The sequence below is a fragment of the Rhodotorula paludigena genome, assembly GCF_050403205.1.
Source record: "Rhodotorula paludigena JCM10292 DNA, Rt_paludigena_JCM10292v1_ctg2, whole genome shotgun sequence".
Lineage (NCBI taxonomy): Eukaryota > Fungi > Basidiomycota > Microbotryomycetes > Sporidiobolales > Sporidiobolaceae > Rhodotorula > Rhodotorula paludigena.
In genome coordinates this window covers 197592-225106 of record NW_027481456.1, presented here as the reverse complement: position 1 = coordinate 225106, position 27515 = coordinate 197592, and the positions used below count along the sequence as shown (strand labels likewise).

Sequence of the window (27515 nt, the reverse complement as noted above, 5' to 3'; positions counted from 1 at the left end):
AGGACAAGGCCGTCAGCACGCACGCTCCCCCCCGCTTTGGACCTCGCGTCGCAACGGGCGCCGACGCGTCGAAGAATGTCAATTCTCGATCGCTTGCCGCCTGTCGCGTGCATGCAGCTGTGCGGAAAGTCAAAAGTCGCGCTCGCGACCGCGTTGTCACATTGTGCTGTCTCGGCTTCGTCGCACTGCTGTCACATCTTACCTATTTTTCGACGCGTCTGTAGCCCTGACCTGATATGTCCACCTGGGTGACAGCATACACGTCGATTGACAAAGAAGTCTGAGTGCGAGCGGTGCGAGCGCGCGGGCTGCTGGGTCCTTTGTCCTACTCGCGGTCGCGGAACAGAGGAACAGAGGACAAGGGCGCCTGCGCACACACCTGTCGATGGCGCCTGCAAGTTGCTGCGAGCGAATGATTTCTTTCTGCGAATGCGCGACGGGCCTGGCGGACGCATTCTCTGCAGTCGCACCGCACGGAAGGGGACCGAAGTGATTCTGGGAAACGACTACATGCTGCGGGGTTGCGAAGAAAGGACGGTACGTCGAGTGAGAAAGACAACAAGTATCTGCGAGAGTAAAGCGATACGAGGAGGCGACGACAAATCGAGAGCGAGAGGCCTGGCATCATCAGACAAAGCGACCGCTTCTGACGACTCAAGGGGCGGCCGCGGCGCCTTCCACAGCGGTGGGCGCAGAGCCCGTCTCGTCCGTCTTGTCGGTCGTTGCAGCCGTCCCGCCTCCCGCAGCCAGAGCCTCGGCCTTGAGCTTAGCGCTGATCTCGGTGCCCTTCTTCTCGAGTTCGGCAAGCGCGGCGAGTCGGTCAAGCTCCTCCTGCGGGACGATCGGCCGGTTCTTGTCGTCCTTCGGATATGGCCAGCCGAGCTTGCCCTTGATCGTGCGCAAGCCGACCTTGCCCGCGCGGTCGTACGCCTCGCACGACATCTGTTGTGAGTGCAGTACCGGTAAGCAGAAGTCATGAGGTGATCTGAGCACGCAACAACGCACCCATGTGTTGAGCAGCGACGACTCGAGCTGGCAAGTGTCGTGCCACCAGATCGTGCGCTCCCTCGTCGCGTTCTGGCAGGCCTGGGTAGCTGTGTGCAGGACAGACATTACTCAGATTGCCGTCATGCATAACAAGTACGCGAGACGTACTCTTGACGGCGGAGGAGACGCGCGATCCGCCCAGGAAGGAGACCGAGAGGTTCATGTGGTCGATCCAGCTACTGCACTGATACGGGCAGCTGAGAGAGAGACGCGTTAGCGCCAAGTGTGCGTCTCTAGGTAGGAAGACGAGCACGCACCCGGCAGGAATGAGGACGAGGTCGCCCATGTACTGGTAGATCGGGAACGGCTTGATGCCGTAGCGCTTGAAGAGCGCCGCGCGCTGCTTCTTTGTCAGATACATGGTCGGCGAGAGAAGTGGGTCGTCGTGCGTCTCGCGGAACTTGGACGCCGAAGTGCCCTTGGGCTGCTGAGATATGAGCAGGTCGTAGCAGAACTCGCGCAGCTGCAGACCGTGCGCGTCAGCAGACGGTCACGGGCAGCAGAAGCAGAGACGACGCACCTTGGGGACATCTTCCTCGCGGAACACGTCCCAACGGATGCGGAGAAGCTTATTGGTCTTGGGGTCGCGTCCGCCCCAGAACATGTAGCTCGCGAGGTCGGTATTTGAGGCTGCAAGACATGACCGTTAAGACATGCACGTGTGTGGCCGGGAGACAATGACGCACTCTGCAGCTGCGTAGTCGGCGTGGCGGCATCCGTGTCCCACGAAGCCGTCAAGCGGGGTCCACGGGCAGGCTGCGCGCCGTTGTCGGGCGTATGCGCAAGGCAGTTGAGCACGCCTGCCGGATGCGTGACGTTCGGAATCGGGAGCATAGAGAGGAACTGCGTTGCGAGCAAGGATTAGCTGGTGTGAACAGGCCGGGAGGAGCGCGCCGACATACCGCGTCGTGCATCTGCTTGAGCTCCCTTCCCCAAATCTGCGGCTTCGGGAACTCCTGCGGGCGATCGAGGTGAGTCCAGCACGCGGATGAGTTGGTGAGCACGACGTACCTTGAGGCTGAACGTGACCTTGGGCGAGTCGCCCTCCTGCGCGCGGCGGAATTCGTCCGTGTTGAACTGGCCGAAGAACTGGCTACCAGTCGAAAACTGCCACTGGCCCGTCTTGTTATTGAGCAGCTCGATCTTGGTGTCGGCAAGCTTCTTGGCGAGGAACTGCGGCGTGAACTTGTCGAGCCCGCCGGGAGGGCACCGGCGCACGAGGAGCGGCTCGCCGCGACGCCAGACCTCCCAGAAGAACGGCTCGTCGAACATCTTGTGCGTGATCGTCCACACCTTGTGCGTGTCGGCGTCGTACTCCTTGAGGCTCGATTTGATGCAGAACTTGTCGATGATGTATGCGATGACCTTCGGATCGGGCGCTTGGAGCTTGTGCTGCGTGTACCAGTCGCGCGCCGCCTTGCGCAGACGCTCGAGCTTGTCGGCGGTCATGCGCGTGACGGGGACGAAGGACGTCGTGCGGTGAATCTCGCCGCTCGCCTCGGACTTGCCGCGCTTCTTGGCAACGCACTTGCGGCGACGCTGGTTGTCGGCGTTGGTCATGACAATCTCGCCTTCTTCCTCCTTCTTCTCAAGCAGCTTGAGGCGCTCGAAGCAGAGCGGGCACGCCGTGCGACCGCAGGTCTTGCAGATCCACTCGGCGTTGATGCACGCGATGTTGCAGGTGTCGCAGGTCGAGTGCGTCTGGAGATCGTGACGGATCTTGAGTACGTCGGGAAGCGAGGCGTGCTTCCACTCGCGGTCGACGATGCGGTAGAGGTCCTTGGCGAGCCACGTCTTGAGCAGCGTGCTCTGCGTCTTGGTCATCGGACCCGTGTACGCCTTGTCCCAGTCGGGAATGTCGTCGGGCTCGTCGCTCGAGCGGAACATGGGACCAGTGACGATGCGGCCGAGGTAGTCGACGCCGAACGTGCGAATGCCGAGGAAGGAGCAGCCGTGGCCGATGCTGCGCGCGATGCACTGCCAGCAGCGCACCTGGCCGTCGACCTTCTTCGACAAACAGGTCGTTGACTGAACGATGTACTCGACCGGCGGGCCGAGCGGCGCGTCCTCGCCGGCTTCCGACCCAGCCTTGCTCGTATCGGCCGATGACCTGCCGCCCTTCTTCTTCTTGCCCGGCTTTGAACCGTCGTCTGTATCGGCGCGAGCGCGTTTGTTCGAGAGCGCAGGCGAATTGACAGGCGCGACGACCGAGTTAGTCGTTGACGGCAGCACGCCGATAGACGCGGAAGCCGACTCAGGTGCAACGGCGGCTGGCTGCTGCACTTCCGGCGCATCAATCTGCATGCCGTTCGACGCAGTCGCGGAAAGTGGCGCGTTTGGTGCGACACCTATGGCGGATGAGCTGTCCGGGGCGACAGCGGATACCTCGAACGCAGCGGGAGTCGCGCTAGCGGACGCCGCGAGCGGAGCAGGTGCAGCGGCCGACGCCGCGGCATCGACCGAGTGCATCGGCGTGTCTGCCGCAACGCGAGGGGCAGGCTCCGGCTCTGCAACTCCATTCGACTGTGCCACGGGCGTGTCTGCCTTTACGGTAGGCTGCGGCGTGGGCGTCGCACCGCTCGGCGAGGGAGAGTGCAGCTTCGGAGCAACAGGAGACGCTTGCGCCGTCGTGGGTGCCTGCGAGCCCTTGCGAGGAGGCGGCGCAAGTGTGGTGGGCGGGAGCGAGTCGAGATCGGCTTCGTGCGTGAGGTAGTGAGGCGGGAGCTCAAAAAGGTCGATGAAGGCGGGGTGTGGCTCGAGGTAGGATGGTGTAGCGGTCTGGACGCCGTCCGGCAGAAGCGCTGTGGGAGAAACAGGTCAGTCGAGCGCGCCGTGGGATGAGCAACCTAGCCGACGAACTGAAAGCAAGGTCTCGCTTGAAGCGCGGTGCTGGAGGAGGCGGAGGTAGCGGCGCGGCCTTGACGAGCACGGGTCGCTGCTCCGCTTCCGGCTCCTCGTCGAGCTCGGTGTCCTGCTCGAGCTCGATCGGCTCGGCCGCACCGTCCGCCGAGATCTCCGGCTGCACGACGCGAAGGGCGGACGACTTGGTCGCGCGACCGCGCCTGCCCGAAGGCGCCGGGCTGTGACCGGCGGGCTCGTCGGCGACCCCGACCTTGGCCGTCTCCATGCTGCCCCTCGTCGCCGCGCGCTCTGTCGTCTCGGCGCCGGCAGCGCGTCCCCTGCCCCTGCCCCTGCCCCTCCCGCGCCCCCGGCCACGGCCCCGCCGGCCGCCAGTGTGGGCCGAGGTCTCGGGCGCAGGGCTGCTCGCCCTTGCGTTCTCGTCCTTCGTCACTCCGAGCTCGATGAGGCGCGCCTGAACCTTGGCCATGCGTGCGGCCTCGCGCTGACGACTCGCTTCAAGCTCTTCAGGCGAGGCAAAGTAGCCGGATTCGGTGTCGGGCGCTTGGTACGCCTCCGGATCGTCGCCACGCTTGCTGCGCGACCAAGACTCCTCGAGAACAGTGGCGGGAAAGTTGGTGTAGTGGAATGGCGTGGTGGACGTCGAAGCGACGGGTACGAGCGTCGTATTGGCGAAGGTGTAGTGGGAGAGCGGGTGCGCGAGCTCGGAGTGGACAGAGCTGGGCTCGGGCGGGACAGAGCCGACGGCGGGAGCGGCAGCGCTCGTTGCCTCGGAGACTGCGTCCGAGAGCGCGGGCGTGCCATCGCGAAGGGGAGGGGATGCGAGCGGTGTTTCGGATGCGGAAGCCGTGTCTGCCGTGGGGAGGTCCTGCATCGGCGAGTCGACTGACGAAGCAGTCTCGGCCGCGGCGATAGCGTCGCTGGTGTCCTCGGCCACCGCAGTCGGCTCATCCGGGTTCAGTGGGCCCGCTCTCGTGCTCGGCGCAAGCGGGTCGCCCTCGCTCGCCTTGAGCCCGTCAACGCGGTCCTCGCGAGCTGCGACTTGGCGCTCGACCGCGTCAGCGCCGTTCTCGACCCCAGCAGCGCCTTTCTGCTCTGCCATCGAATCAGCAGCGGCAGCAGCAACCGTGTCGGCGGGGGTATCCGAAAGCGGAGTGGCTGCAGTCGAGGCGGATTCGACTGGCGCGGCAGGAGTGGTGACCTCCTCGTTGACGGGGGTGCCGGACGCGGGGCTCGAGATGTCGAAGTCGGGTGTGCGGCCGCGCAGCGTGATCTTCGAGTGCGGCTGCTGTGCTGATGCGTCGACCGCAGAATCGGGAGCGGAGGTCGGAGCGGTAGGAGCGGCAGCGCTCGCAACAGCTTCGCGAGAGCAGGGGAAAGTGTCAGTGCGCTGCAAGGAGATGTACGTAGAGGTGGCAGGCACTCACGCTCGTCCTGAGGCTGCGCGGCGCTCTCGCTAGGCATTGTCGCCATGAGCGTGCACCGTGCGAAGCGACGGGCAAGCGCGCGCGAGAACGGGAACGACGTGCGCCAATCTGCAGTACTCTTGCCGAGCTACTCGACGCGGGCAACCGCACTCCAGGCGAGGCAAGCGTGAGCGAGAATGCGTTGTGCGGAACCAACCCGCCGCCGCGACTTGCGAAACTCGCCGTCGCGAGCGCTCGCCGACTGCTTTCTAGCTTCTGTAGACTGTGCGTGATATACGTGACAGCCTGAGCGGCTACGGCGGCTCGTTTGCCCTTTCGTGTACGCGGTGATTTCGCTTCGTTCGCTCGCAAAACTTGCCCTGGTTCGACACGCAGGATGCGCTTCTTGAAGGTCCTCCTACCAGAGCGGCCAAGAGCAGTAGTGCACGGACCTTGCACAGCATGGAGCACTTTTACAGCGGGAGGGCAACCCTCTCTCGCCCGCTCGTCCGGTCCAGATCCCGATCCGCAGGCGCAAGAGAGCCCCATCGCTTGCGCCGCACAACAGTCGCATTCTCGGCTGCAGTACGTCCAGACGAGTCAGCAAACATGCCTCGAGCCTTCAATCGAGTTGACTGCGCACCTTTGACCTCCTCGTGGTACGTCTCGCCCCCGTCGCCGTGGTACGCATACTCTTCCTCCATCCTGCCCCACCCGTATGACGCCCTGCCATTGCGTCCGAGAATCTCAGCCGCGCCGCGCTGGGAGCTCTTGGTCCGCCGTGCCCGGCCCTCGACGCCACCCAGCGCGGGCGGGAGCGTCAAGCTGCGATCGTATCCGTATGCATCAAGTACGGCACTGAAGCGGTGCTGCGTGCTGAAGAGCGTGTAGTTGGTCGTGATGGACAGCGGGAACGAGGACAGGTCGCGTAGGACGGTGCGGTTGTTGTGCTTTGAGGTATAGCGCGAGTAGGTGTGCTGTGAGACGGCCTGTCGACAGCACAGTCAGCTAGTTGATGTGGTTTTTGGGAGAGGGTCGGCTCACCTCGTAGTCGCCGCGGTCGGTGAGGTACTGTGTGTTCTCGAACCCGCCAAGCCCGCTGACTTCTACCTCCTTCTTGCCAGCGCCTGTATCCAGCTCGGCCAAGATGTCGAACCGCCTTGATGCGTTGACGACTGTCTTGAGTGACTTGCCATCAGGCGACGGTAGACCGAGCGATAGGATCAAAGGAGATGAGGGTGCGGTGTAGCGGAGCATGCGGCCTGTCGTGCGCACGGGAGGGTCGGTCGTATCAAGCACAATGTGCAAGGCACCCGTGATAAACCTTTGCGCCCTTGTGTGAGCACAGGAGCAGATTGCGACTGGACCGGGATTTAGGCAACTCGCCAGTGTTGACAAATCGAACCGTTCTCGCCTTGGCCGAGAACCGAAAACGAAATGCTGTGTGACCGCCCATCGCAAAGACTGCAAGGAAGCATAAGTCAGTCTTATCACTAGCGCAGACACAGACATCAGCGGCTCGCATGGGCAGGAATGGCGTGATGTCCAGAAAGAACGACGGAATATCGAAAGCTCGGAGCGAAGCAAGGGGCCGCCACAGCAACGGATTCGCACCACCGGTGTAGATGACGGGGAAAGGGTTGAACGCGCCGGCTAGAATGGGTAGTCAGCGAATCAACTGACCGTCGACGGAGCAGCACTGCGCACCGAGTTGCCCGTCGACGCGGACCTGCACCTCGCGCAGTGGACCTTTGCCAGGCATCGGCGAGCCAGGGAAGTAGTCGCGCCATCTGTCAAGTATGTTCGTGTACCAAAATTCCTGCATGATCGGCAGCGATCACGGAAGGCAGTCAGGTAAGGTACGGCCTTCTCAGCCGGTGGCCGACATCGCACCTCTTCTGCAGCGCCCGTTGCGACGACCTCTAGCCATGCTTCCGCAGAGTTTTGCGGTACGTTGATCTCGACAGATGCGTCGCCGGGGTAGACGAGCATCTGCGACGAGTTCTTACTGCGCGCGGTGATCGGGAGAATCACGTTGGCACGGGCAGGTGCAGGGAAGTCGAGGGTCGAGCGATAGAAGGTAGCAGTCAAGACAGTCGAGAAGATGCCCGTGTAGGCGTCGTCCACAATATTGTTCAGCTCGAGCATGAGACGTCCAGCTGCGCAGACTCGGGTCAACACGCAACCAAGCAGGTCATGGCGGGACAACCTACGCCTGCGGAAGAGCGCGGAGAACCGAGTGACGTCTTTGGCATACGACCAGACAATCCCGCTCCGAGTAGGCTCGGCCGTTGACGTGCGCCAAACTGCAAGGAAGAGAAATGAGCGAGAGCAAGGCGGAAGTGCAAGCCAAGTGAGAACGCACTTTCCACCTCCGACAAGCTCAACGAAGCCAGGCGGTCAAACTGTGTACCGTTAGAGGTCACGGTGAAGTTCAAGATGACCTTGGCCCAATCCTCGGGAGCGCCGCAGTGCTTCGGCGGACAATAATCGGCGATCGCGGGCTCGTCTGCGGTTTGTGAATGGTGAGCACGCTCTGTCGGAGACGAGGCTCTCGAAGAGCCGCTCACAGTACGAGAAAGCAAAGTCGTGACGGAGAAGCACCACCTCGCACCGCCTTCCGCCGGGAACAAAGGGCGGATGGTGGACCTGGACGTTCTCGAGCGGTCCAGATCCCGACGAGCCGAATGCAGCAGACTCCGAGAGGTCATGCAACGCTCGCCAGCGGTTCTCGCTCGCGTGATCCAGCTGTTCGGCTCCGTCGTCTCGTGAGCTGATGAGGAGCGGGACTTGAGCGACATCATTCTTGGGCGCTGCTCGGGCTAGCTGCAACCCCAGAAAGAGCACCGTGCAAGCTCCTGGCAGGCTCGGCAGCTTCATCAGGAGCTGCGATGGCGAGATTCGGCGATGTGGGGGGAGAGCAGCTCGGTCGCCGGTCGCCCCTTTTCTCCGCTACCACCACCCGCACACCTGCAGGGGGAATGGCCAGCGCACAGCACGTGCTGTCGGAGCACCCGCTCAACTCGGAGCCAGCTCCCGCCACTCTCGTCTCGACCTTTCTCACTCCGACCGGCTCGCTCTTCAATCGCAATCACGGCGAAGTCGTCTCGAAAGGACCGGATTACTGCCTGCAGATCTCCTCCGAGGTCGACGCCGTGCGCGTCTCCGACCAAACCAGAGATGCGGTGGCTAGTGGGCCGGCTTCGCCCGTCTCCCTCTCGCTCGACGACCTCAAGCAGCTCCCGAAGCGAGACGTGACCACCGTGCTGGCATGCGCAGGGAACCGGAGGATCGAGATGAACGAGGAGAAGGACGTCGAGGGGCTGCAGTGGGGCGGCTCCGCCATCTCGAACTGTCACTACGCAGGCACGTTCTTGCGTGACGTCCTTGCTCGAGTCGGCGTCTCGCTCGAGCACCTCGAGGCAAAACACGAGGACATCAAAGATCTGCACATCCACTTCGAGACATCTCAGAAGTGCGAGGAGGATGACTACTACGCTGCGTCGCTCCCGATCCGGATGGCCCTGTGCGTCCGCTTGCATATTCTGAGCGCGAGACTCCGCTGAGCAATATCTCGGCTCGCAGTGATTCTGCTCGCCCGGTTCTGCTCGCGTATGAGATGAATCACGACCCGCTCGCCGAGGCACACGGCGCCCCTCTCCGCCTCGTCGTGCCAGGTGTCATCGGCGCAAGGAGCGTCAAATGGCTCGAGCGCATCATCATCCGCGACAGGGAGGTACGTCGATCCGCTCTGCTCTGCAATACGAGACAACCTCGGCCGAAACAGCAGCCTCACTTTCTCTTTCGGCAGAGTGACAACTTCTATCAGCAGAGAGACTGCGAGTCCTGTCCAGCGCGGCTCGGCCCGAAGAATGACTGACTGACACTTTGTCCGCCACAGACAAGGTCCTTCCGCCCGAAGCAACACCCGAGACGAAGCAGGCGTTCCTCGAGAAGACGCCGGCGCTAATGTCAGTGGCGTCCGCCCGTCTCTCGCCCACTCGCTCTGACGCGTTTCGCACGCCGTAGGGAGTTCCCACTCAACAGCGAGATCTGCGAGCCCACCGACGGTGCCGTGATCGACATCTCGCCCACAAACGCAAAGGTGCAGGTCAAGGGCTACGCTGTTGGCGCTAAAGGTGCGCGCTGTACGCTGCCTCTTGCAGGCGAGAGTGCTGACGAGAATTCGTGCAGGTACACCCATTGCGTCCGTTCACCTGGCGGTCGTGCCCCTCCCGGTTCCCACCCAGTCGTCTCCGTTCGCGACTCGCGACCCAGCCGTCGCCTCCTCGCCTGTGCACCAGATTCGCCTCCACGCCTCTTCCCTTTCCAGTGAAGCCTGGACCGCCGCTGAGCTCGACACCGGGCCTGCGTCGAGCGCGCCCAGCGAGCAAGGCGGGAAGCATTGGGCTTGGACGCTCTTTTCCGCTGCGGTTCCTGTCCCGCGCGAGGTACTCGACGCCGCGCAGAAAACAAAGGAGGGCGAGGGGAGACAGGTTGCGCTCGTGGGATATGCAGTCGATGCCGAGGGGCAGAAGCAGGAGATGCAGACAATGTGGAATCTGCGCGGGGTGGCGGAGGCGAGCTGGAGCGTGGTGCGCGTGCAGCTGAGGGTAGCGAGCGATGGAGCACCCTAGCCCCTTCCCTGCCAAGAAGACCTCGGGCGCCTCATACAGAAGGCGTTGCTCGGGATGCGATGCAGCGAGAGTAAGCCCGTCTACCTGCCCTTGACGCGCCTGAACTCCAGGAACGCCCCCTTCTCGACCCACCCAAGCCCTCCCACGCGCTTGAGCCTCGCCGTCCCTGCGAGCGTCTCGGCCAGCGCGTCCCACTCCTCCTTCTTTGGCGCGGTGCTCAGCTTGGGCGACTCGGACGGCTGCAGCCGCCGGATCGTGAGCGTGTAGGGCGAGAGCCGCGAAGTGAGCGTGTAGACGTGTGAGAGGAGACCGGTAATGGGCGAGGGAGTCGGGATCGGGTAGGTGAGCGACGGGGCGAGGCGGGTCGGCGGCGGGTACCTGCGGGTGCATTCAGCATCAGCGAGGCTCACAAATGCGCAGAGTGTAGGACCCATACCGGAAGGTGAGCACAAAAGTGCGCACAGCCGAGCTCTTGCCTGCGGTCGCCGGTGCGATCTCGGCAAACTTGAGCATCGCACGATTGTTCGAGGTGGTTGCCTCAGGAAAGACGACGACGGGGCCGGCAGCCTTTTTGATCGCCTCCTCGAGCGACTCGGCCTTGCCGCCCTGCTGTGGCAGCTGTCCTACCGCCAGGATGGCGGAGAGGAGCGAAGCGCGGCGGTAGCCAACGACCTTGTTCGACGAGGAGACGGGAAGAAGGACAGTGGCATTGTACCTGTGGGGTGGCATTGTGAGCTGCGCAGCGACATTGAAGAAGGAGACGACGCACCGGAACGTGAGGTAGAGAAGGTCGATGTAGGACGACGAGTTGGAGAGGATGAGGTCACCCTTGCGCGGGTCGAATGGGATCGCGGGCGGCGAGCGCCTACACGAGACTATGTGAGCTTGTGCCCGTATCACGGTGAAGCGGGACGACGCACCCCGACTTCCTCAGCTGGACCGTCTCGACCGGGATCCACAGAACGCCGAGCGCAATGAGGATGAGCCGAGCGATGCTGGCATTGACGGCACGACTCAGTGCAAAGTGCAGAGGCGGTACAAAGCTCTGTAACGGCGGGCAGATCAGCTCGACGTGATCAAGGCGGTGTGGGGGCAGTCGACGCACAAAGAGCTGGAGGACACCCTCGACGAGCACGAATTGCGCGCCGAGCAGCAGGATCACGAGCAGCGTCCTCACACCGCCCAGCACGGCCGCTATAGGCAGCGTGACCGCCTGGAGGAGCGGAGGAAGCGAGACGTCGTTCGGCGGAAGCGGGACGAGGAAGGGCGCAACACCCGTGGACGGATCCTGCACGGTAGCCTGTGATCAGCAGAGCGTGTGCTGGAGCCTGTGGAGCGCGCGCACCCGCCACTTTGAGAACTTCTCGGCCATGATGCGAAGCGACGGAGATGAAGATGCGAAGGACTCAACTCGCTGGTGCAGCGAGACTCTCTTTCACGTCTAGCGGAGCGTGCAAAGAGGCTGGCAATGCACTTCGGGTTATGCGAAGAAGTCGTCCTCCTCAGCGAGCTGCTGGGCCTGGCTCTTCTTGCCGCCGCCCTTCTTCCCGCTCTTCCCCTCGTCCCTGCCTGCCGCCGCCGCACCCTTGTCCTTCCCTGTCTGCCCTGATGCACCCTTCGCACCCGCCTCCACTCCACCCGCCGCTGCCGCCGCCTCGGCCCTCTTCCGCTCCTTGCGTTCCTTGCGGTTCAACTTCTTCTTCGGCGCATCCTCCGCCGCGGCCTCCTCCTCCTCCTCTGCGAATGCCTCGTCCGCCTCCGGTGCAACACCGGGCTCCGCCTGCCGCGACAACGGCGCCTTGCGCTGCTTCTTTGCCGGGCGCGCCTCCTCCGCCTCCTCTTCGTCCGCACCCTCACCATCCTCGTCCGCGTCCGCGCCCGCCCTCGCGCGCTTCGCGGGCCCGCTCCCGACGTCCTCCTCGCCCTCGATGCCGAGCTCGCCGAGCTCGGCCTCGGGCGGGATTTCGCCGCGCTCGATGCGCTTGCGGAGCGCGGCGCGCAGCGAGTGCCGCTTCTGCTCCGACGGCGTCGCGTCGCTTGGAGGGGCAGAGGGGGAGTAGGGAACGTAGGTACCGTCGGGGAAGAGGGCGATGTACTTGTCCGTTTTCGGGTAGCGCTGCGCGAAGAGGCAAGGTGAGCGAGGTTGAGGCTGAGGGGTACAGTGCACAGCGCACGAGGACGTAGTACAGGTCGACGCGCGCCTGCAGCAACTGCTCCTGCACGTCTTTGCTGTCGAGAAGCGACTCGAGCTGCTTCTTGGCCTGCTTGATCTTGCGCAAGAGTTTCTGGCGCTCTGCGGACGCGAGGAAAGGACATGCTCAGTCTCGCTGCGTGGCCGAGAAGAAAGGCTTGGGGAACACACCGAAGAACTTGACGCCACGGTAGCGCTGCACCATCTTCTTCTCGACCTTGGAGTTCTCGGCTTTCGCCAACTCGTCCTCGAGGATGGCGAGGCGACGCTCCGAGGTCGTGCGGACGTCAGGCGTCAGGTCGTCCTGCGTACCCAGTCCGTCAGCACAGCTACAACGGACAACTCAGAGTCATGGTACACACGCGGGCCAGCAAGCGCTTTGTCTGGCGAAGCTGCGCCTTCAGCTTGGAGACGGAGCCTGGACGAAGGCAACTCGGCGTCAGCTCGGAGGAGGCGGGAAGGGCAGGGAGGGACGCACCAGAGGGTATCTCTGCCGGCTGCTCGCCCTGTGCCTGCTTGGCTCCCGCGCGCCCTCGCGGTGCTCCTCCCCGCTGGGAAGAACCGCCGCGTCCTCCTGCGGCACCGCCTCGTCCGCGCCCGCGACCGCGAGAGCCTTCAGCGTGGTCTCCTGCCATGATAGCCGCTGTCTGAGCAAGTCTCTGCGCGAGAGCGGGTGAGCGCGAGATGGTCAAGCTCGAGCGAGCGGAAGCTCGATCTCTCGACTTGTCCGCATTCGCTTCTTCGCTCGCTTGACGCGCCTGATGAGCGCAGTTCTGCACTCGGGAGCACACACTGCCCCGCCTGCGCCGCTCTCCCTTCCGACCGGCTCGAAAAGCCTACCTTCACCGTCATCACCAAAGCGCGTCTTGCCTCAATTCGCGCCCGCTGCTTCTACTGCTGCGACTCAATCGGTAGAATCAGCACCAGAACTGAAGGCCGGTGCGAGCGCGACGGGCGCGTCTGGGGCCGGAGCGGGCTCGGCGGGATGCAGGTTGCTCTGGCGAGGACGGCTCACAACCGAAGACGGCCTTCCCTTGCACGGTGCGCACGCGCAGTCGCTCGAGAGCCAGTGTAGTTTCCCACTGACGAGCGCGCAACCCCGCAGGAGTCGCCATCATCGCGCACCTCTTCTCCGTCCCCTCCGCTCTCTCCCCCTCTCTCGCGCTCAATGGACCCGCCGCGTCCCTTTCGCCGTTCGATGACCCCTTCTCGTCCGCTTCTTCGGCGTCGGCGTCTGGCGCAGACATGTGTCTCGGCCTCGAGATGCTGCGCGGCGCGCCCATCGCCGTCAAGTCGCACATCCGCGTGCGAAGGGCGGGAGAATCGCCTGCGGCCGTCGAGAAGACGGCGAGGAAGGGCAAGGGGCGCGCAAAATGCGAGGACGAACTCGAGACCGTCCAGGTCGAGACGCCGACGGATGTCAGGGTCTACGTTGACCAGCGATGCCCGGACACGGTCGAATGGCTCGAGGCTGCGTTCTGCCGCGAAGGGCGCGAAGGATGCGGTGTTATTCTAGATGCTGGAGGTACGTTCTGATCGAGCTCGAGGAAAGGCGTTACTCACCGCCCGACTTTGCAGGCGAGGAAGTCATCCTCTTCGCGTCGCTGCCTGAGCTCGCGAACGAGCAGGAGAACCGTGACCCTACTGCCGCGACATCATCATCACAGACTGCTCCGCGCCCGCCACTCACACTTCTCCTCGGTCGACGCGCGCGTGCTAACGTGCGCAAGCCGAGGCCGGACGATCCGATGCCGCGAGGTGCGCTTCTCCTTTCTTGCGTAGTCGGTGTCATGAGCTGACGAAACCCTTGTTGCAGAGAACCTCTTTGCCAACAAGTTGCGGAAGACAGCCTCGCTTCCCGCGTCAGCCTTCGCCTTGTCGACGAGCGAATCGCTTCCTCCGCCAGCGAAAAAGCCGAAGCGGCAGACGGCGAAAGACAAGGCGATTGCCTCTCTCCTGAGCAAGAACGATCAGCTCCAGCCTTCTTCGCGAACGAAGCGCGCGACGTCGTCCCAGCCGACTGGCATAGCTTTCCCCGCCCCATCGCTCCCTACTCCCGCCGCCCCCGCCTCACGCTCCTTCTCCCGATCGACCTCGTACTCGCGCTTCCCCTCTGTCGGACCACCAACTGGCACGAATGCACGCCAAGCCTCGCTTCCGCCGCTCGCCTCCCTCGGCGCTTCCTCCCGTCGCTCCTCCCTCTCTATCGCTGGTACATCCGGCAATACCGCGCGCCCATTCCAGCGCACCCTCTCTCGCTCCTCGATGCTGCTCGACTCGCCGCCCGGCTCAGACGACGAGCTCGACGACCCCTCGCGCCCGAGGCGGCACGCGAGCCCGACACCGAGCATGGCGAGCCTCTTTGACGGCGGCGAGGCGGACGAGGGCGAGGGTGCAGAGGGCCTGGACGCCGTTGCGGAGCTGAGGAGCTTTGGCGCGAGGAGGAGAGGCGCCGCGGCGGGCGGCGGAGGAGGGCTTGCGAGGAGTTCGAGCTTGCCTGTCGGATCTTTCGCGCTCGGAGCGGGTGCAGCACCGATGTCGGGCGTGAAGAACGAGGTAGAGGGGATGGAAAGGAGGGAGCGGGAAGGGACGGCTCTGCCCGGACCGGTTCCGACTGCAAAAGACGGAACGGTCGAGGTGCGGAACAAGAATGTGAGTACAGTCGCGCGCTTTAGGGCTGATGACAGTTTAATGGAGGCTGATGTGGTTACCGGCTACGTTCACAGACTGTCAAGAAGCTCACACTCGCGCGAATGACGGCGCTCGGCTGCCCTAAGGCGCACCCCGACTTTCGCGACGTCTTCTCGTACACCACGCGCGGCGTCGGCTTTGCCATGGTAAGCTTGTGCGTTTAGAACATCGCCAAACTTTGTACTGACTCCTTCTCTGCAGCGCGAAACGTTCAAGACGGCGCTCCTGTCTCCATCGGACCGCGAACTCGCCTCGTCGCTCATCGAGCAGCACCTCCGCATGTACCTCCCCTCATCTACCTTTCCGACTCCCTCACCCACTCCCGAGCTCGCCATGGCAGCTGCCGTCAGCGTCAAGAGCGAGCCGCTCGATGCGCCAGCGTTGGCGGTCCCCTCGAGCATTCCGCCTGCGATGCCCAGCCCCAAGAGCCTCGGCGACGGGCTCGAAGAGCTGAATCGTGCTTCGCCGAGACCGGCGGTAGAGGAAGGGGACGTCGAGATGGACGAGACACAGGTGCATGTCGAGGAGGAGACGCAGGACGCGCCGATGGAAGACACGCAGGTGGTCGATGTGGCGGACGACGAGGACGACGAAGACGTGGTCGTGCTGGTGAGCGCCGCAGCACCGGCTGCGAGCGTGCAGGCTGTCGTGTAGGCGCTGGAATGTCGTTTGACCGGATCGTTTCGCGTGAGGAGCCAGGCGAGGAAAGCCCCACAGCTTTGGACAGACTGTCTCGTCGAGAGCGGCGCATCTTCTTTGAAGCGTCTGTGTGCGATTCAGTGCGCGCGCTGGCCACATCGAGCCCTCTCGCGGGTCGCACAGGTTTCGGGGAGGGACCCTCGCGATGGCGGTGCAGGTCGTCGCCCGTCCCTCGTCTCTCTCCCGCCGCCTCGCGCTGCACGGATGGCCGACGCGAGTGTACAAAGGGCTCAAGAGCCTGGCCGAGCTCGCACAGGCCGCAGCGCCCTGCAGCTGCTCGTCATCTCGCTCGTCTTTCACGCCTGCGCGCTCCCGTCCATCTTCGACATCTACTTCCGCTCGCCGGTCGTGCAGGTCCCAGAGCGCTTCACACCAGACACACAACGCCTGGCGAAGCGTGTCGTGCTCATTGTAGGCGAGTTGTAGTCTCCCCGCTGCAGGTTCCTCCCCACTTGCTCCGGCTGACACCCTCTACCCCCCGCAGGAGACGGACTGAGAGCAGACAAGCTCTTCCAAACATACCCAAATCCACCCTTCGCCGGTTCCGACCCTCTGCCAGCGTCTGTCGATGATCCCGGACACGCCTTCGCGGACGACGACGAGGATGCAACAACGCCGGCACCCTTCTTGCGCTCTCTCATACAGTCCGGCCAGGCGCAGTGGGGCGTCTCGCACACTAGGGTACCGACCGAGAGCCGCCCGGGGCATGTTGCGCTCATCGGCGGCATGTACGAGGACGTTTCCGCCGTCACTCGCGGCTGGACGACCAACCCCGTCCCGTTCGACTCGGTTTTTAACCAGTCTTCGCACGCATTCACCTTTGGCTCGCCCGACATTCTGCCCATGTTCCAACTCGGCGCTAGCGACCCGGACCGGGTAGCCGCTTTCAGCTACGAAGAGGAGGCCGAGGATTTCACCGCCGATGCCGTGCACCTCGATCTTTGGGTACTCGATCAGCTCAAAGCCCTCCTCAGCAACGCGACGAGAGACCCGGTCCTCGACGCTAAACTGCGCCAGCCGGGCGTCGTCTTCTTCGAGCACCTCCTCGGCCTCGACACGACGGGCCACTCGTATCGTCCGCATGGCCCCGAGTACCACCGCAACATCCGCGTCGTCGACCACGTTGTGCACGAGACGTCGAAGCTTCTCGCCGACTTCTATGGCGACGACGGCGAGACGGCATTCGTCTTTACCGCCGACCACGGCATGAGCACGGTCGGCAACCACGGCGACGGCAACCCGGAGAACACGCGCACGCCGCTCGTTGTCTGGGGCAAGGGCGTCAAGCACGAACAGGACTGGGAGGAGCCTGGAGAGCACGACGAGTACTCGAAGGACTGGGGCCTGCGCGGGGTCAGGAGGGATGTCGAGCAGGCGGACGTGGCGTCACTCATGGTGCGCTGCGGTTCCTCGCCCCTGCCGCAGTGCTCGCTGATCCGTTGTGCGACAGTCGGTCCTCGCTGGCATCCCGTTCCCGGCAAATTCGGCCGGTCGCGTCCCGCTCGACTACCTCGACGTCTCGCCCGCTTCTCGTGCCCGCATCGCCTTTGCCAATGCAAAGCAGCTTCTGGCCGAGGCGGAAGCGAAAGCTGGTGCGTGGTCTCGGGTTGTTCTAGTCTCCGATTGGAACTGACAGACTCCAATGCAGAGCTGAAGAAGCAACATGCGCTGGCTTTCCGACCATTCTCCGAATTCGAGACCGCCTCGCCGTCGGCTCGCCGAGAGAGCATCCAGCGCCTCCTCGACACAGGCGCATATCAATCCGCTGAGGCTGCCAGCGCAGAGCTCGCTCGCGTCACTCTTCGAGCGTCTGATTACATCCAGAAGTGCGTCTCTTTTCAGCAAGTGCACTGAGCAGCGCTGACATGTCTACGTATAGGTATGACTGGCTCCTACTCCGTACGATTGTTACCCTCGGCTACCTCGGCTTCATGGCCTTCACCACTCATACAATCCTCGCCGCCGACACGGCTGCTCGCCCTCACGAGCCTTCCATCCTCGCGGCGATCCCCCTTCTCGCATTCGGCACACTCGTCATCCGATTTGCCGTGGAGCGAGCCCCTTTATCGTACTACCTCTACGCCCTCTTCCCATCCGCCTTTTGGACAGCTGTCTCGCGTGACCCTGGGCCTTTCGTCACTGTCTTCCGCTCCGCCCGCGCCGGTACCGCCTCGCCTGCCAAGGCCATGCTATACGGCGCTGTGACCCTCGTCGCCATCGAAGCTATGGCACACGGGTACACCGACCGCGTCGCATTTGCCGCCATCGCGCTCGGCATGGGTCTCGTCTGGCCGGCCATCATGCTCGACGCGGCATGGAAGGCGCAAAATCGACGCCTGTTGATCGCTTGGGCCAGCTCGATGGTCACACTCGCCGTCTTTCCGATTCTTCCGGTCGAGAAGGGCGAAGAGCTGCGGGTTGTGTGCGTTGGTCTTCTTCCCAACGCAGTCCCTGCATCGCTGACGTTTCACCGTGACAGAACTGCCGGAGCCATGCTGGTATTTGCACAGGCACTCGTGGCACTTCGCACGCTCGGCTCGCCCTCTTCGCCAACCTGGCCTCGCGCTCGGCTGTACCTAGCCGCAGAGGTGCGCTGCGACACACTTCAAGCCTTCTTGGCAGCACTGACTACCTAAAAAAAATGCAGATTGCTTTGATACTGGCGACGCTAGGCGTCACTTGGTCGTCGGCAACAAGCTTGCAGCGCAAGGAAGGGCTCCCCGCCACCAACCAGATTGTCGGATGGATCCTGCTCGGTCCGCTCCCGCCCTTTTTCCCTGACACGCCCCAGCTGACTCTCATGTCATCATGTAGGAACTGCTTCGGTCATCCCGCTTCTGCATGGCCGACCGAGAGGCCAACCATACCGAGAACGCCTCGCCGTCCTCCTCTTTGCCTTCGGTCCCGCCTTCGTCATACTCTCCCTCTCATACGAAGCGCTCTTCTACGCCGTCTACTGCTCGGCACTGGTCGCCTGGATGCTCGTCGAGTCGAGTCTCGCATCGGGCGACAAGACTGAGAAGGCCGTCTCCAGCGAGGGGATCAAGCCGGCGCACGTACGCGTCAGCTTGTTCTTCCTTGCCTTCCTCCATCTCGGCTTCTTCGGTTGCGGCAATGTTGCCAGCATCAGCTCGGTGCGTCCGCTTTCTCTGGCCGCCAGTGCAGCTCACGCTGCGCGGGCACTAACGCGTACCTCTCCTGTTATACCAGTTCTACCTCGAGCCGGTCTATCGACTAATGACCGTCTTTGCGCCATTCCCCATGGTGCGTCGCAGAACCTCTCTGCTCGGAAGCAGGAGCTGACGCGCGATTTGCGAGAACAGGGCGCGCTCCTCCTCTTCAAGCTTCTCATCCCGTTCATCGCGCTGGCGGCCGTCTCGAGCGTCATCAACCGCCGCCTGCACCTTCCCCCACTCTCGCTCTTCCTCGTCAGCTCGGTCCTTTCCGAGATCCTGACCATCAACGTAAGCTTCCTTCACCTCCTCTCACACACTCACTCGATGCTCACACTTGAGCGGACCGCCAGTTCTTCTTCCGCGTGACCGACACGGGCAGCTGGCTCGAGATCGGGAGCAGCATCACCAACTTTGTCATCTGCTCGCTCCTCGGGCTCTTCAGCTCAGTACTCCTCGCCGGCGGAGAATACCTGCTCGCGCATTCCGTCGGGTAGACTGGTCGGACGGTTCCGTAACATAGACGCATTGCATCGACACCTTGACATTGGCTAGAGTTCCCCAGTGTAAGAGCGAGACGAGGTAGCAATAGAATGATGAGGATGTGCGAGGAGGGAGAGGGAAGATCACGGAGAGCTCCATTCGCTACAGGCAGGAGCGCACGCGGCATTGTAGACCTGTGCAAGCATGGCAAGCTCTCCCTGGCAGCTTGCACCGGTGTTGTCGTCGGTCAACACGCACTCGCTCGTCCTCCTCCCGGGGTCTCGCTCTCGCCAACCGTCGCATCGTCCGCGCGACGATGTGTGACCGCTTCCAGCGGCTGCACAAGTTCCTGCAGAACACGCTCGCAAACCCCAGCGCAGACGCAGTCCCCGTCGCGCAGCTCAAGCTCGAGAGGGCCAGGTCCGCCTTCCTCGACTTCCTCGACGTCCCGGCGAAGGACCAGAAGCAGCGAGACCAGCTCCAGAAGGGTGTGTATTTGCTGCACCCGCTCTGACTGCTTTCGGAACGCGTCAACCCGCTCACCGCTCCTCCTCCCAGGCTCGTTCACCTACGTCGTCTCCGGCTCGTCCTACCCCGCCAGCCCTGCGCTCGTCAAGGACATCCTCGTCCTGTCCGACGCGCTCAAGGCCTCAGAAGACCTCTGCGCCTCGCTCGTCGCATGGAGCATTAGCGCAAAGTCGCGCCCCGGCCGCTCCAAGGCGGAGAGCGGCCTCCTCGTCTTCCTCGATGAGCGCACCTCGCTCCTGCTCTGCTTGCAGGAGATCTGGCGAGGTGCCATGTCGGCAGACGAGCGCGTCATCGCGTCCGGGCTGCAAAAGGTCTTCGAGCGCGAGATCAACGACCTCACCCGTGGTCGCGGGGCTGAGGTGGAGCTCAAGCAGGGGGGCAAGGCGAAGGGTTCGTGGGTCGAGAAGGTCATGGGCGCACTCGAAGATTGCAAGACCCAGGCGGACAAGCTCCGCGCGTCGTTGCGAGGGCCCGCACCTTCTGTCGGAGCCCTCGTCCCGGCAGGGCAGGGGGCCGCCTTCCCTGACGAGACGACCGAGATGCGCGTGCAGCGGTACGAGGAGGAGCGCGTGCTGATCGGGCAGCTCCTCTACTTCATCGGCGCGAGCCGCATGGCCGCCAAGGACGACATCCACCTCCTCGTCCGCCAGCTCTCCGCCTCCCCGCTGAACGACCCCGCCGCCGTCTATCTCCTCACCTCGCTCCTCTCGCGTCTCGACACTTCGAGCGAGATCGCCCTCGCCGATGCCTACCCTCTCTTCACCGACAAGTCCTTCCTCTCCCGCATGAACACCGACCTCGCTTCGAGCTGGACCACCCCTCAGCTCAAGGCTGTCGTCCAGTTGCAGTGGTCGCTGTTCCTCGACGCTGCCGCGCGGCAGATCCCCAACTTCGAGACGGACGGCGGAGAGGCGGTCGACAACCTTACCTGGGCTGCCATCGACGCCGGCGTCTTCCCCTTCCTCGGCCGCTCCGTCCTCGCGCACAAGCGTGATGCTGAGGTCGACGAGATCTGGGGCGGTATTGGCGCCGACTTGCAGCCGCTTGGCGGCGAGGTCCTCGTCGACATCGCGTTCGAGGACTGTGTCGCCGAGCAGATCGAGGCGCTCGTCATCGACGTCATCGTCAACCGCATCTCAATCCTGCGCAAGCTGCGCAATCGCGAAGAGGACGTCGTCGCGACCTCCCACCGCGGCGGCGGGCTCCGGTCGTCGCGCGGCGGCGAGAGCCAGCCTGCGCAGCCGCGACACGATCTCGAGGCTTTCTTCCTTCTCATCGCGACGCTGTACCGCCGCGATCCGGACGGCGGCTTGAAGTTCTGGGAGGAGACGGCGCCCGAAGCGTCGACCTCGGCGATGGTCCACTCGACGAGCAGCCGCCTGTCGGCCTTCCTTCGCTGGGGCAGCGAGTGCCGCCCGCCCGCGATGATGCGCGCGTATTACGAGATGGTCGCCTCGCTCGCGTCAGGCCCGCGCAGCGCGACGTACGCATACGAGTTCCTCTCGCTCGATGGCTCGTCGCACGGCGGCTCGTCGACCTGCTCCTGGGTAGCCCTCTTCGGCGCGCTCGAGTTCTACCTCTCGAACCTCCCCGACCGACCGCTTGAGGCAGGACCGACCGCCGAGGGCGCGATGGGCGAAATGCCGCCCGAGGAGGTGCCGCTCCTCCGCTCCTTCATCCGCCTCCTGCGCCAGGTCGTCGCATTCTCCGACGTTGCCCGCGCCACCCTTCATGACAATCAGCGCTTCCGCCCGATCATCACCCTCTTCGCCCTCACCGGCCGCTCGATCCCTATCGAGCTCAAAGCGAGCCTGCTCAACGCGATTGAGGCGTTCGCGCGCCCTGGCGGGCCTTTCGGCGTAGAGGTCGCGCGGAAGACCTGGGCTGCGCTCGAGCAGAGCCAGATCCTGCCGACTTGGGCGCCGGCGCCTGACGCACGCGGCGGTGCAGGCTTTGCCGCACGTTCGAGCGCTATCCTGCGCGGGCCCGAGTCGCTCGAAGGCGGCATCTTCACCGAGCTCGAGGCGGTCGAGGCGCCGAACAAGGTCTACCCCGAATCGACCGCGTTCGTCCAGCTCCTCAACACGCTCATTCACATCCCGTCGACCGATGAGCCGCTCTCCCGCCGCGCCGTCCAGCTTGAGACGAACACGATTCCGGACAACCTCGGCGCACCGAATCGCGCACCCGGCGTCGACCCGTATGTGCACTTCGTCATCGACGACGTGCTGCTCAAGGCGGGCCAGCGCGAGTACGCCGACCCGCGCGAGCGATGGAAGGTGACGGATGTGTGCCTCGCTTTCGTCGAGAAGTGCCTGGCCAGCTTCGACCTCGGACCCTTCCTCGCATGGGCAGCGAACGGCGGGCGTGCCAGCGCAGCAGGTTCGCCCTTGCAGCACCTCGTCCAGCACCCCGGCTTCGACATCCTGTCCCGCATTCTCGGCGGCACCGCCCTCCTCGAGACGGTTCTTACGATCGTCACGGCTGGGTACGACTCGATCCGCAACAACCTCGCGGGGACACCGCTCTTCACCTCCTGCATGCTCCGCTGCCTCCGCATCATCCGGCGCACACTCGACATCCAGGCGCCGTTCCTCGAGATTGCGCTGCCCGCCCTCGCCGAGAGCAGCGTTCACATCCCGCAGGACAAGGTAGGCCGACTCAAGGCGCTCTCCCCGCTCGACCAGTCGTTCCTCTACCACTCGGAGGTCGTGGTCCAGGTTGCGCTTCTCGTCGCGTGCGACGAGGACAACGAGATTGCACTCTACGCCGTTCAGATTCTCGCCCTCGTCGCCGCCTCGCCCTACTTCGACGTCCAGCAGAAGTTCCCCGAGCAGTCGCGCACCAAAATGAACCGTCTGGTCGGCCTGCTCCAGGCTTCGCCCGAGACGCTCCGCATCCAGGAGGCGTTCGTGGTCCGCCTCGCCGAGGACGTGCCCGAGTCGGAGCTCGAGACGCCCGAATGGAAGACCTCCCTCGACGACACGGTCACTTCGGCCGAGAAGGCGGCGAACCCGGACGCGCTGCGAAGGGCGATTCGCGCCGCAATTCTCGACCTCTTCCTCGCCCACACTCGCCAAGACCGTGGTTCGCCCAACGTCGCGCACCTCCTCCTCGGATTCGATCTCAAGGCGCGGCCCGACGAAATGCTCATCGACGATCCTGAGGCGGCCAACACGGTCAAGACCTGCCTTCACGTCGTGCTCGACCTGCTCGCGCAAAACGTCTCGGAGGATGCGAGTGAGGTCCAGGTACGTGTCCGCTTCCTTTTCTCCGACCGCAAGGCTCACGCTGTCCGTCACAGATCTCGGTCCTGTCCCGTCACCCTACTCTCGCCTCGCAGTGCTACCGTCTCGTCCGGCAGCTCTGCCTTCAATCGTACACCTCCGCCGCTGTCTCGCGCTACCTCCGCAGCCGCGAGCAGTTCTTCCTCCGCCAGACCCTCGCTCTTCCTTTCTCCATCCCTCCCGCAGCATACGGGTCGCTCGGCGGCATTCAGTTCGCCGACGGCCGGCAAGTACTCACCGCGACTTCCGCCGTGTGCGCCGTCCTGCACTCCGAGGGCGAGCTTCTCGAGTCGGCGGCCCTCGAGTTGAGCGTGCTCACGACCGGCAACGACGGGCGGCCATCGGGCGAACTCGTCGCTGCGCTGTTCGAGACGCCGAGCGCGCTCGCAGACGACATGCCGAACTTCCTCGAGCAGAACGGCGGGCTCGAGCAGGCGCTACCACGCATGCTCGAGATCTTCCACTCGTTCGACTTCGCCTGGACCGACGCCCTGACGCCCATCGAGTACCGCCTCAATCTCTTCGCCGAACTGCGATTCGACTCGTGCCTCCGCCGCGACGCGACCGGCTGCGAGACGTACGACTTCGGCGCGGTCCTCTCCCTGCTCAACGCCGCACGCCGCGAGCTGCAGAACCGTGGCTTGCTTAGCACGACGGCGCAGCAGGACGAGGTCAAGCGCGAGCAGCGCGCCATTGTCGAGACGCTCGTTGTTGAGAACCACCGCCGCGAGATCCAGTTCGCCCGGTACCGCGCGCTCAAGTCGTGGCGCAACCTCCTCGACATCGTTCTCACCAAGGCCTTCGACCTTCTCCCCGTCGAAAGTCGCCATTCCCTCCTCCTCGACCTCATGTCCGCCCTTCTCCCGCCTCTTGCAGCCTCCGAGGTTGACGCCTCCATCAGCGAGCTCCTCAGTGGCGCGGCCGTCCTCATCGCGACAAAGTTGCGCGACCAGGGCGTTGGCATCCTCTTCGTCGACTCGGGCGAGTCGGTGCAGTCCGTCCCGCCTGAGCGCCTTCACGCCGTCCTCCGCGCCGTCTTGCAGGCCATCCTGCAGCCTGGCGTGGTCCCCGTCGTTCGCGGCAACCTCTACGCCGTCCTGCTCAACTACATCCAGTACTCGGCCAAGGTGTCGGCGCTGTCCCCCGCGCTTTCGCACACTCTCGACGACACAGCGAGTATTGCCGGCTCGACGATCAATGACGATGTCTTCTCGCTCGACGGTGTGTCGACTGCCGGCGGAACGGCTTCCGGCCGCCGCACGAACCGTCGCACAGCGCTGGAGCAGGGCAACTTCGCCATCTTCCAGTCGGCGATGGAGCGTCTCCTCCCCATTGTCTGCCGCGACGCAGCGGTCGGGCACGAGGTGTGGCGTACGGTCGCGTTCACGGTACTCGACTCGCTCGTTGGCATTGCGGAGGAGGCGCGCGCGACGAGCAAGGTCCTCTCGCTGCTCGTCAAGCACGGCTACCTGCAAAACTTCGTCACGGCGCTCAAAGATGCAGATGCAGATCTGCAGGCGACGCTGCAGCCGGATCCTCGTGCGTTTCTGCCGTTTGCCACGCCGCTCGCGCAAACGCTGACCTCGAGTTGGCCACAGCTTCGCTCAACGCGCTCTACGTCTACGAGGCGCAGATGTCGTTCCTCGTCCGCCTCGCGTCGTCGCGGGAAGGCGCGGAGAAGCTGCTGAGTGCCGAGCTGCTCACCCGCCTCGCCGAGTGCGAGTTCCTCGGTGCTCGTCCTGTCAACGATGTCTCTTCAATGGGTCCGTCCACCATCTGGCGATCCTTTCACAATCCTGCTGACGCGCGGCACTTCGCAGACTTCGACGGCTTCATCCCGCCTGCGACTGAACGGCACCATCAGCTGCTCCTGCCCGCGCTGCAGCTCGTCGTCAACACGCTCGTCTCATTCGGCGCCGACACGACCGTTGCGACACGCCAAGCACTCGCCTTCATTTCGGGCCAGCGTGAGAACCTCCTCATCGCCCTGAAGGACTGTGCCTCGGCGCAGACGGTCGCGCTTCTCCGCGAGGCACACTTGATCGTCACGCTCCTGAGCATTGTTCTTCCTGCCGTTCCCGAAGAAGATCTCGTGCGTTGTTCGACCGCGACTCAACGGGAAGTCAGGCTCACACAGTACCCTGCCGCAGGCCACGCTCTCATCCTTCGGCGGTCTCCACTCGGCTCTCCTCGCTCTCTCAGCCAAGATCTGCGGTCCGCAAGACTGGGTGTCGCGCGTTTTGCCGAGCAACGAGGTGGAGCGTGACGAGGATCAGACGCTCGTGCTGTGTACGTCTCCCGAGCCACGCCGACTCCTCTGGATGCTGACGGCTCCTGCCCTCGCAGCGTTGCGGAACAACGCCACCGTCTTCGGCGACAAGGTCGACACGCTCGTCGAGTCGGTCGAGGCGGCGCTCCTGACGTACCAGAGCGTCGCGACCCGCAAAAAGGCTGGCACGAACGCCTTCCGTCCTGTGCTGCTCCCAACTCTGAGATACGGCGAGAACGCGGCATCGGGCCAGTCGCTCGGATCGATGGCTGCCTTCCTCCGCGACGCTGCGCAGGTTCTGTCGAGTCGGCTGCAAGAGCTCGACACGCTCGCCGATCTGCTCGACGGTTTCGACAACAAGCCGCTGGACGAGGTCGAGGCGGTGTTCGACTTCCCTGCCGAGGACGAGTCGGAAGGCGACCGGAGGGCCAAGATCGCGCAGGAGCTGTACGCGCTCCAGACCAAGTGCCGAATCAAGCTCAACTCGTCGCTGCGTACGTCTCGCCTCTTTTGACTTGTCCTGTACAACGCCTGACAAGCTCGCGTGTTGCGCAGACATCCTCGAACTCGCGCTCCTGCAGTACTGGCGGCACGTCTCGTTCTACCTCGATGCAGACCGCGCCGCCGCGGACAGCAGCGCCTCGTCGCGGCCAGACGTCGGTCTCGGACTCGCGGGCTCGCTCAAGGCACGCAAAGACCCGTCGCTGGCGCTCTCGGTGTCGCAGTTCGATCTTCCAAGCCTGCGGGAGGATCTGGTGAACGAGTTCAGCCGATTGGGAGACAGGTTGACGGCGCTGCAGGGGCAGTTCGTGCGTCTCTTTCACGTCATTTCATGCGCACGATTTCGTGCTGACGACTTGGACACGCTCACAGTCTCAGAAGAATGTCGGCGCGACGTACCGGCAGCGCGAGGCGTTCGTTGGGGTCATCGTGCGACGACTGCAGGAGCTTCTCTTGCTCGGAGTCGAGGCGCAGTAGGTCCTCGTTGTGTCTGTAATGATTGGCAAGACGCTCGCCGTCTCCTCTGCTTCATGTTTGTGCGAGGTGATCGAGAACGAGGCGGTGCAGCGCGAGCTCGGGCCGAGGAAGATAGCGATCCGCGTCTAGGGGTGAGCGGCAAGGAGCGCTACAGCTCTTGCTAAGTCAGCACTGCTTCCTAGAGCGTTCTCAGGCCGGTCAAGCTGCAGAGGGTGGCCATCTCGTCGCCGTCGTTCCGCTCCGCCTCTTCGCCTGGATCGCACCGCGCTCGCTGCTGCTAGCGCTTGCCAGACTTGCGGCGCGCCCACATTTGAGAGACGTCTCTGCATCCTCTCCAGGTACGGCATCTCCCTGCTGCGGCCCCAGCTCGTCTCCTGTGCCCTCCGCGACTTCATCGCTCGCTCGCGATACGAGATTCCGCCTGCGCAAGGGACGCGGACGACTTGGGGCAGGGTCCACACAGAGGAATGTCAGGCTGCTGACACTGGCTTCGTAGTCACAGATTCGCCGCATTCGCTACTCGTCCTCTCACTCGGCCGCCTTCCACCTCCCCCTTTCTCCACGTCCATCATGGTCCCTATTCCGGTCTGGGAGCGCCCCGTGGTCAAGACGTTCAACCCTGAGGACAAGACGGACGCGCCCGTCCCCGAGCCCGAGCAGTCGGCATCGACCAACGTGAGCGGGCGCTGGTGGAAGGCGGAGAAGAAGCCGACTGTGCGCGCTCAGGCGGGCAAGAAGAACAAGGCGCAGCTCGACAAGGCGTGGAAGGCGCGCGAGGACCGGAGGAAGCGCGACGAGGCGGTCAAGAAGATCGAGAAGTACGTCGCTGCACCGCCGTTCGTTTGCCCCTGCGGGACGCACAAGCTGATACGCCTTTTCTTGCGCTGCACAGGGAGATCAAGGACGACAAGGAGGCCGAGGCGGAACGGAAGAAGCAGATCACGAAGGAGCGCCGTGAGCGCGAGGCGGAGAAGAAGCGATTGGAGGAGATGGCGGCACGGGTGCGTGCCACTCTACTCGACTGTCTAATGGAGCGCCAAACAATATTGACCTTCTTTCGCCCCTGTGTAGATGAGCGCGAAGAAGCTGCAGCGGTTCGTTCTCCGTCTACCCGTTCTGCACATTCCGTATCGCTGACTTTTCCGCGTCCTCCGCAGCATGAAGAAGCGCATGGGCCGCAGCAAGAAGGTAACCGGCTAGAGGGTCTGGCGGTGCTCTGGTTGTTGCCTCGGTTGTACCGCTCATTTGCCATGTTGTGATCCTATTG

The 27515-nt window shown here is 63.8% G+C and overlaps 8 protein-coding genes across 8 annotated transcripts; 4 read left to right on the top strand and 4 right to left on the bottom strand.

The window, feature by feature from the left end:
• Positions 1–654: 654 nt before the first annotated feature.
• JCM10292_004374 (uncharacterized protein) lies at positions 655–5370 on the bottom strand (the record flags this gene model as incomplete). Its single annotated transcript, XM_076645709.1, has 10 exons — positions 655–942; positions 1006–1094; positions 1156–1244; positions 1305–1510; positions 1568–1677; positions 1734–1890; positions 1950–2003; positions 2059–3848; positions 3907–5265; positions 5334–5370. 10 exons carry the CDS (start codon positions 5368–5370, stop codon positions 655–657), a joined length of 4179 nt encoding a protein of 1392 aa, XP_076508579.1.
• A 415-nt stretch (positions 5371–5785) lies between these two features.
• Positions 5786–7460, bottom strand: JCM10292_004373 (uncharacterized protein; the record flags this gene model as incomplete). Its single annotated transcript, XM_076645708.1, has 7 exons — positions 5786–5892; positions 5956–6301; positions 6357–6645; positions 6699–6776; positions 6836–6965; positions 7020–7131; positions 7206–7460. 7 exons carry the CDS (start codon positions 7458–7460, stop codon positions 5786–5788), a joined length of 1317 nt encoding a protein of 438 aa, XP_076508578.1.
• Positions 7461–8293: 833 nt separating this feature from the next.
• JCM10292_004372 (uncharacterized protein) lies at positions 8294–9949 on the top strand (the record flags this gene model as incomplete). The annotated part of the gene is made up of 5 exons (XM_076645707.1): positions 8294–8838; positions 8898–9052; positions 9214–9283; positions 9342–9451; positions 9507–9949. 5 exons carry the CDS (start codon positions 8294–8296, stop codon positions 9947–9949), a joined length of 1323 nt encoding a protein of 440 aa, XP_076508577.1.
• An 80-nt stretch (positions 9950–10029) lies between these two features.
• LOA1 (lysophosphatidic acid acyltransferase LOA1) lies at positions 10030–11321 on the bottom strand (the record flags this gene model as incomplete). The annotated part of the gene is made up of 6 exons (XM_076645706.1): positions 10030–10327; positions 10386–10664; positions 10719–10814; positions 10870–10994; positions 11055–11237; positions 11295–11321. The coding sequence occupies 6 exons, from the start codon at positions 11319–11321 to the stop codon at positions 10030–10032; spliced, it is 1008 nt and encodes a 335-aa protein (XP_076508576.1).
• A 108-nt stretch (positions 11322–11429) lies between these two features.
• On the bottom strand, positions 11430–12775 carry EFG1 (Efg1p; the record flags this gene model as incomplete). The annotated part of the gene is made up of 5 exons (XM_076645705.1): positions 11430–12065; positions 12124–12242; positions 12312–12444; positions 12503–12558; positions 12619–12775. The coding sequence occupies 5 exons, from the start codon at positions 12773–12775 to the stop codon at positions 11430–11432; spliced, it is 1101 nt and encodes a 366-aa protein (XP_076508575.1).
• A 126-nt stretch (positions 12776–12901) lies between these two features.
• Positions 12902–19200, top strand: MCD4 (mannose-ethanolamine phosphotransferase MCD4; the record flags this gene model as incomplete). Its single annotated transcript, XM_076645704.1, has 17 exons — positions 12902–13181; positions 13246–13665; positions 13719–13898; positions 13957–14792; positions 14867–14977; positions 15033–15440; positions 15804–15945; positions 16015–16925; positions 16981–17122; positions 17179–17356; positions 17410–17952; positions 18010–18118; positions 18178–18286; positions 18345–18664; positions 18741–18794; positions 18854–18994; positions 19057–19200. The coding sequence occupies 17 exons, from the start codon at positions 12902–12904 to the stop codon at positions 19198–19200; spliced, it is 5028 nt and encodes a 1675-aa protein (XP_076508574.1).
• Positions 19201–19502: 302 nt separating this feature from the next.
• Positions 19503–26248, top strand: NUP192 (Nup192p; the record flags this gene model as incomplete). Its single annotated transcript, XM_076645703.1, has 9 exons — positions 19503–19674; positions 19745–22965; positions 23019–24540; positions 24600–24764; positions 24822–25093; positions 25152–25290; positions 25348–25764; positions 25826–26079; positions 26144–26248. The coding sequence occupies 9 exons, from the start codon at positions 19503–19505 to the stop codon at positions 26246–26248; spliced, it is 6267 nt and encodes a 2088-aa protein (XP_076508573.1).
• A 570-nt stretch (positions 26249–26818) lies between these two features.
• Positions 26819–27448, top strand: JCM10292_004367 (CGR1 family protein; the record flags this gene model as incomplete). The annotated part of the gene is made up of 4 exons (XM_076645702.1): positions 26819–27066; positions 27141–27249; positions 27320–27342; positions 27406–27448. The coding sequence occupies 4 exons, from the start codon at positions 26819–26821 to the stop codon at positions 27446–27448; spliced, it is 423 nt and encodes a 140-aa protein (XP_076508572.1).
• Between the last annotated feature and the right edge of the window lie 67 nt (positions 27449–27515).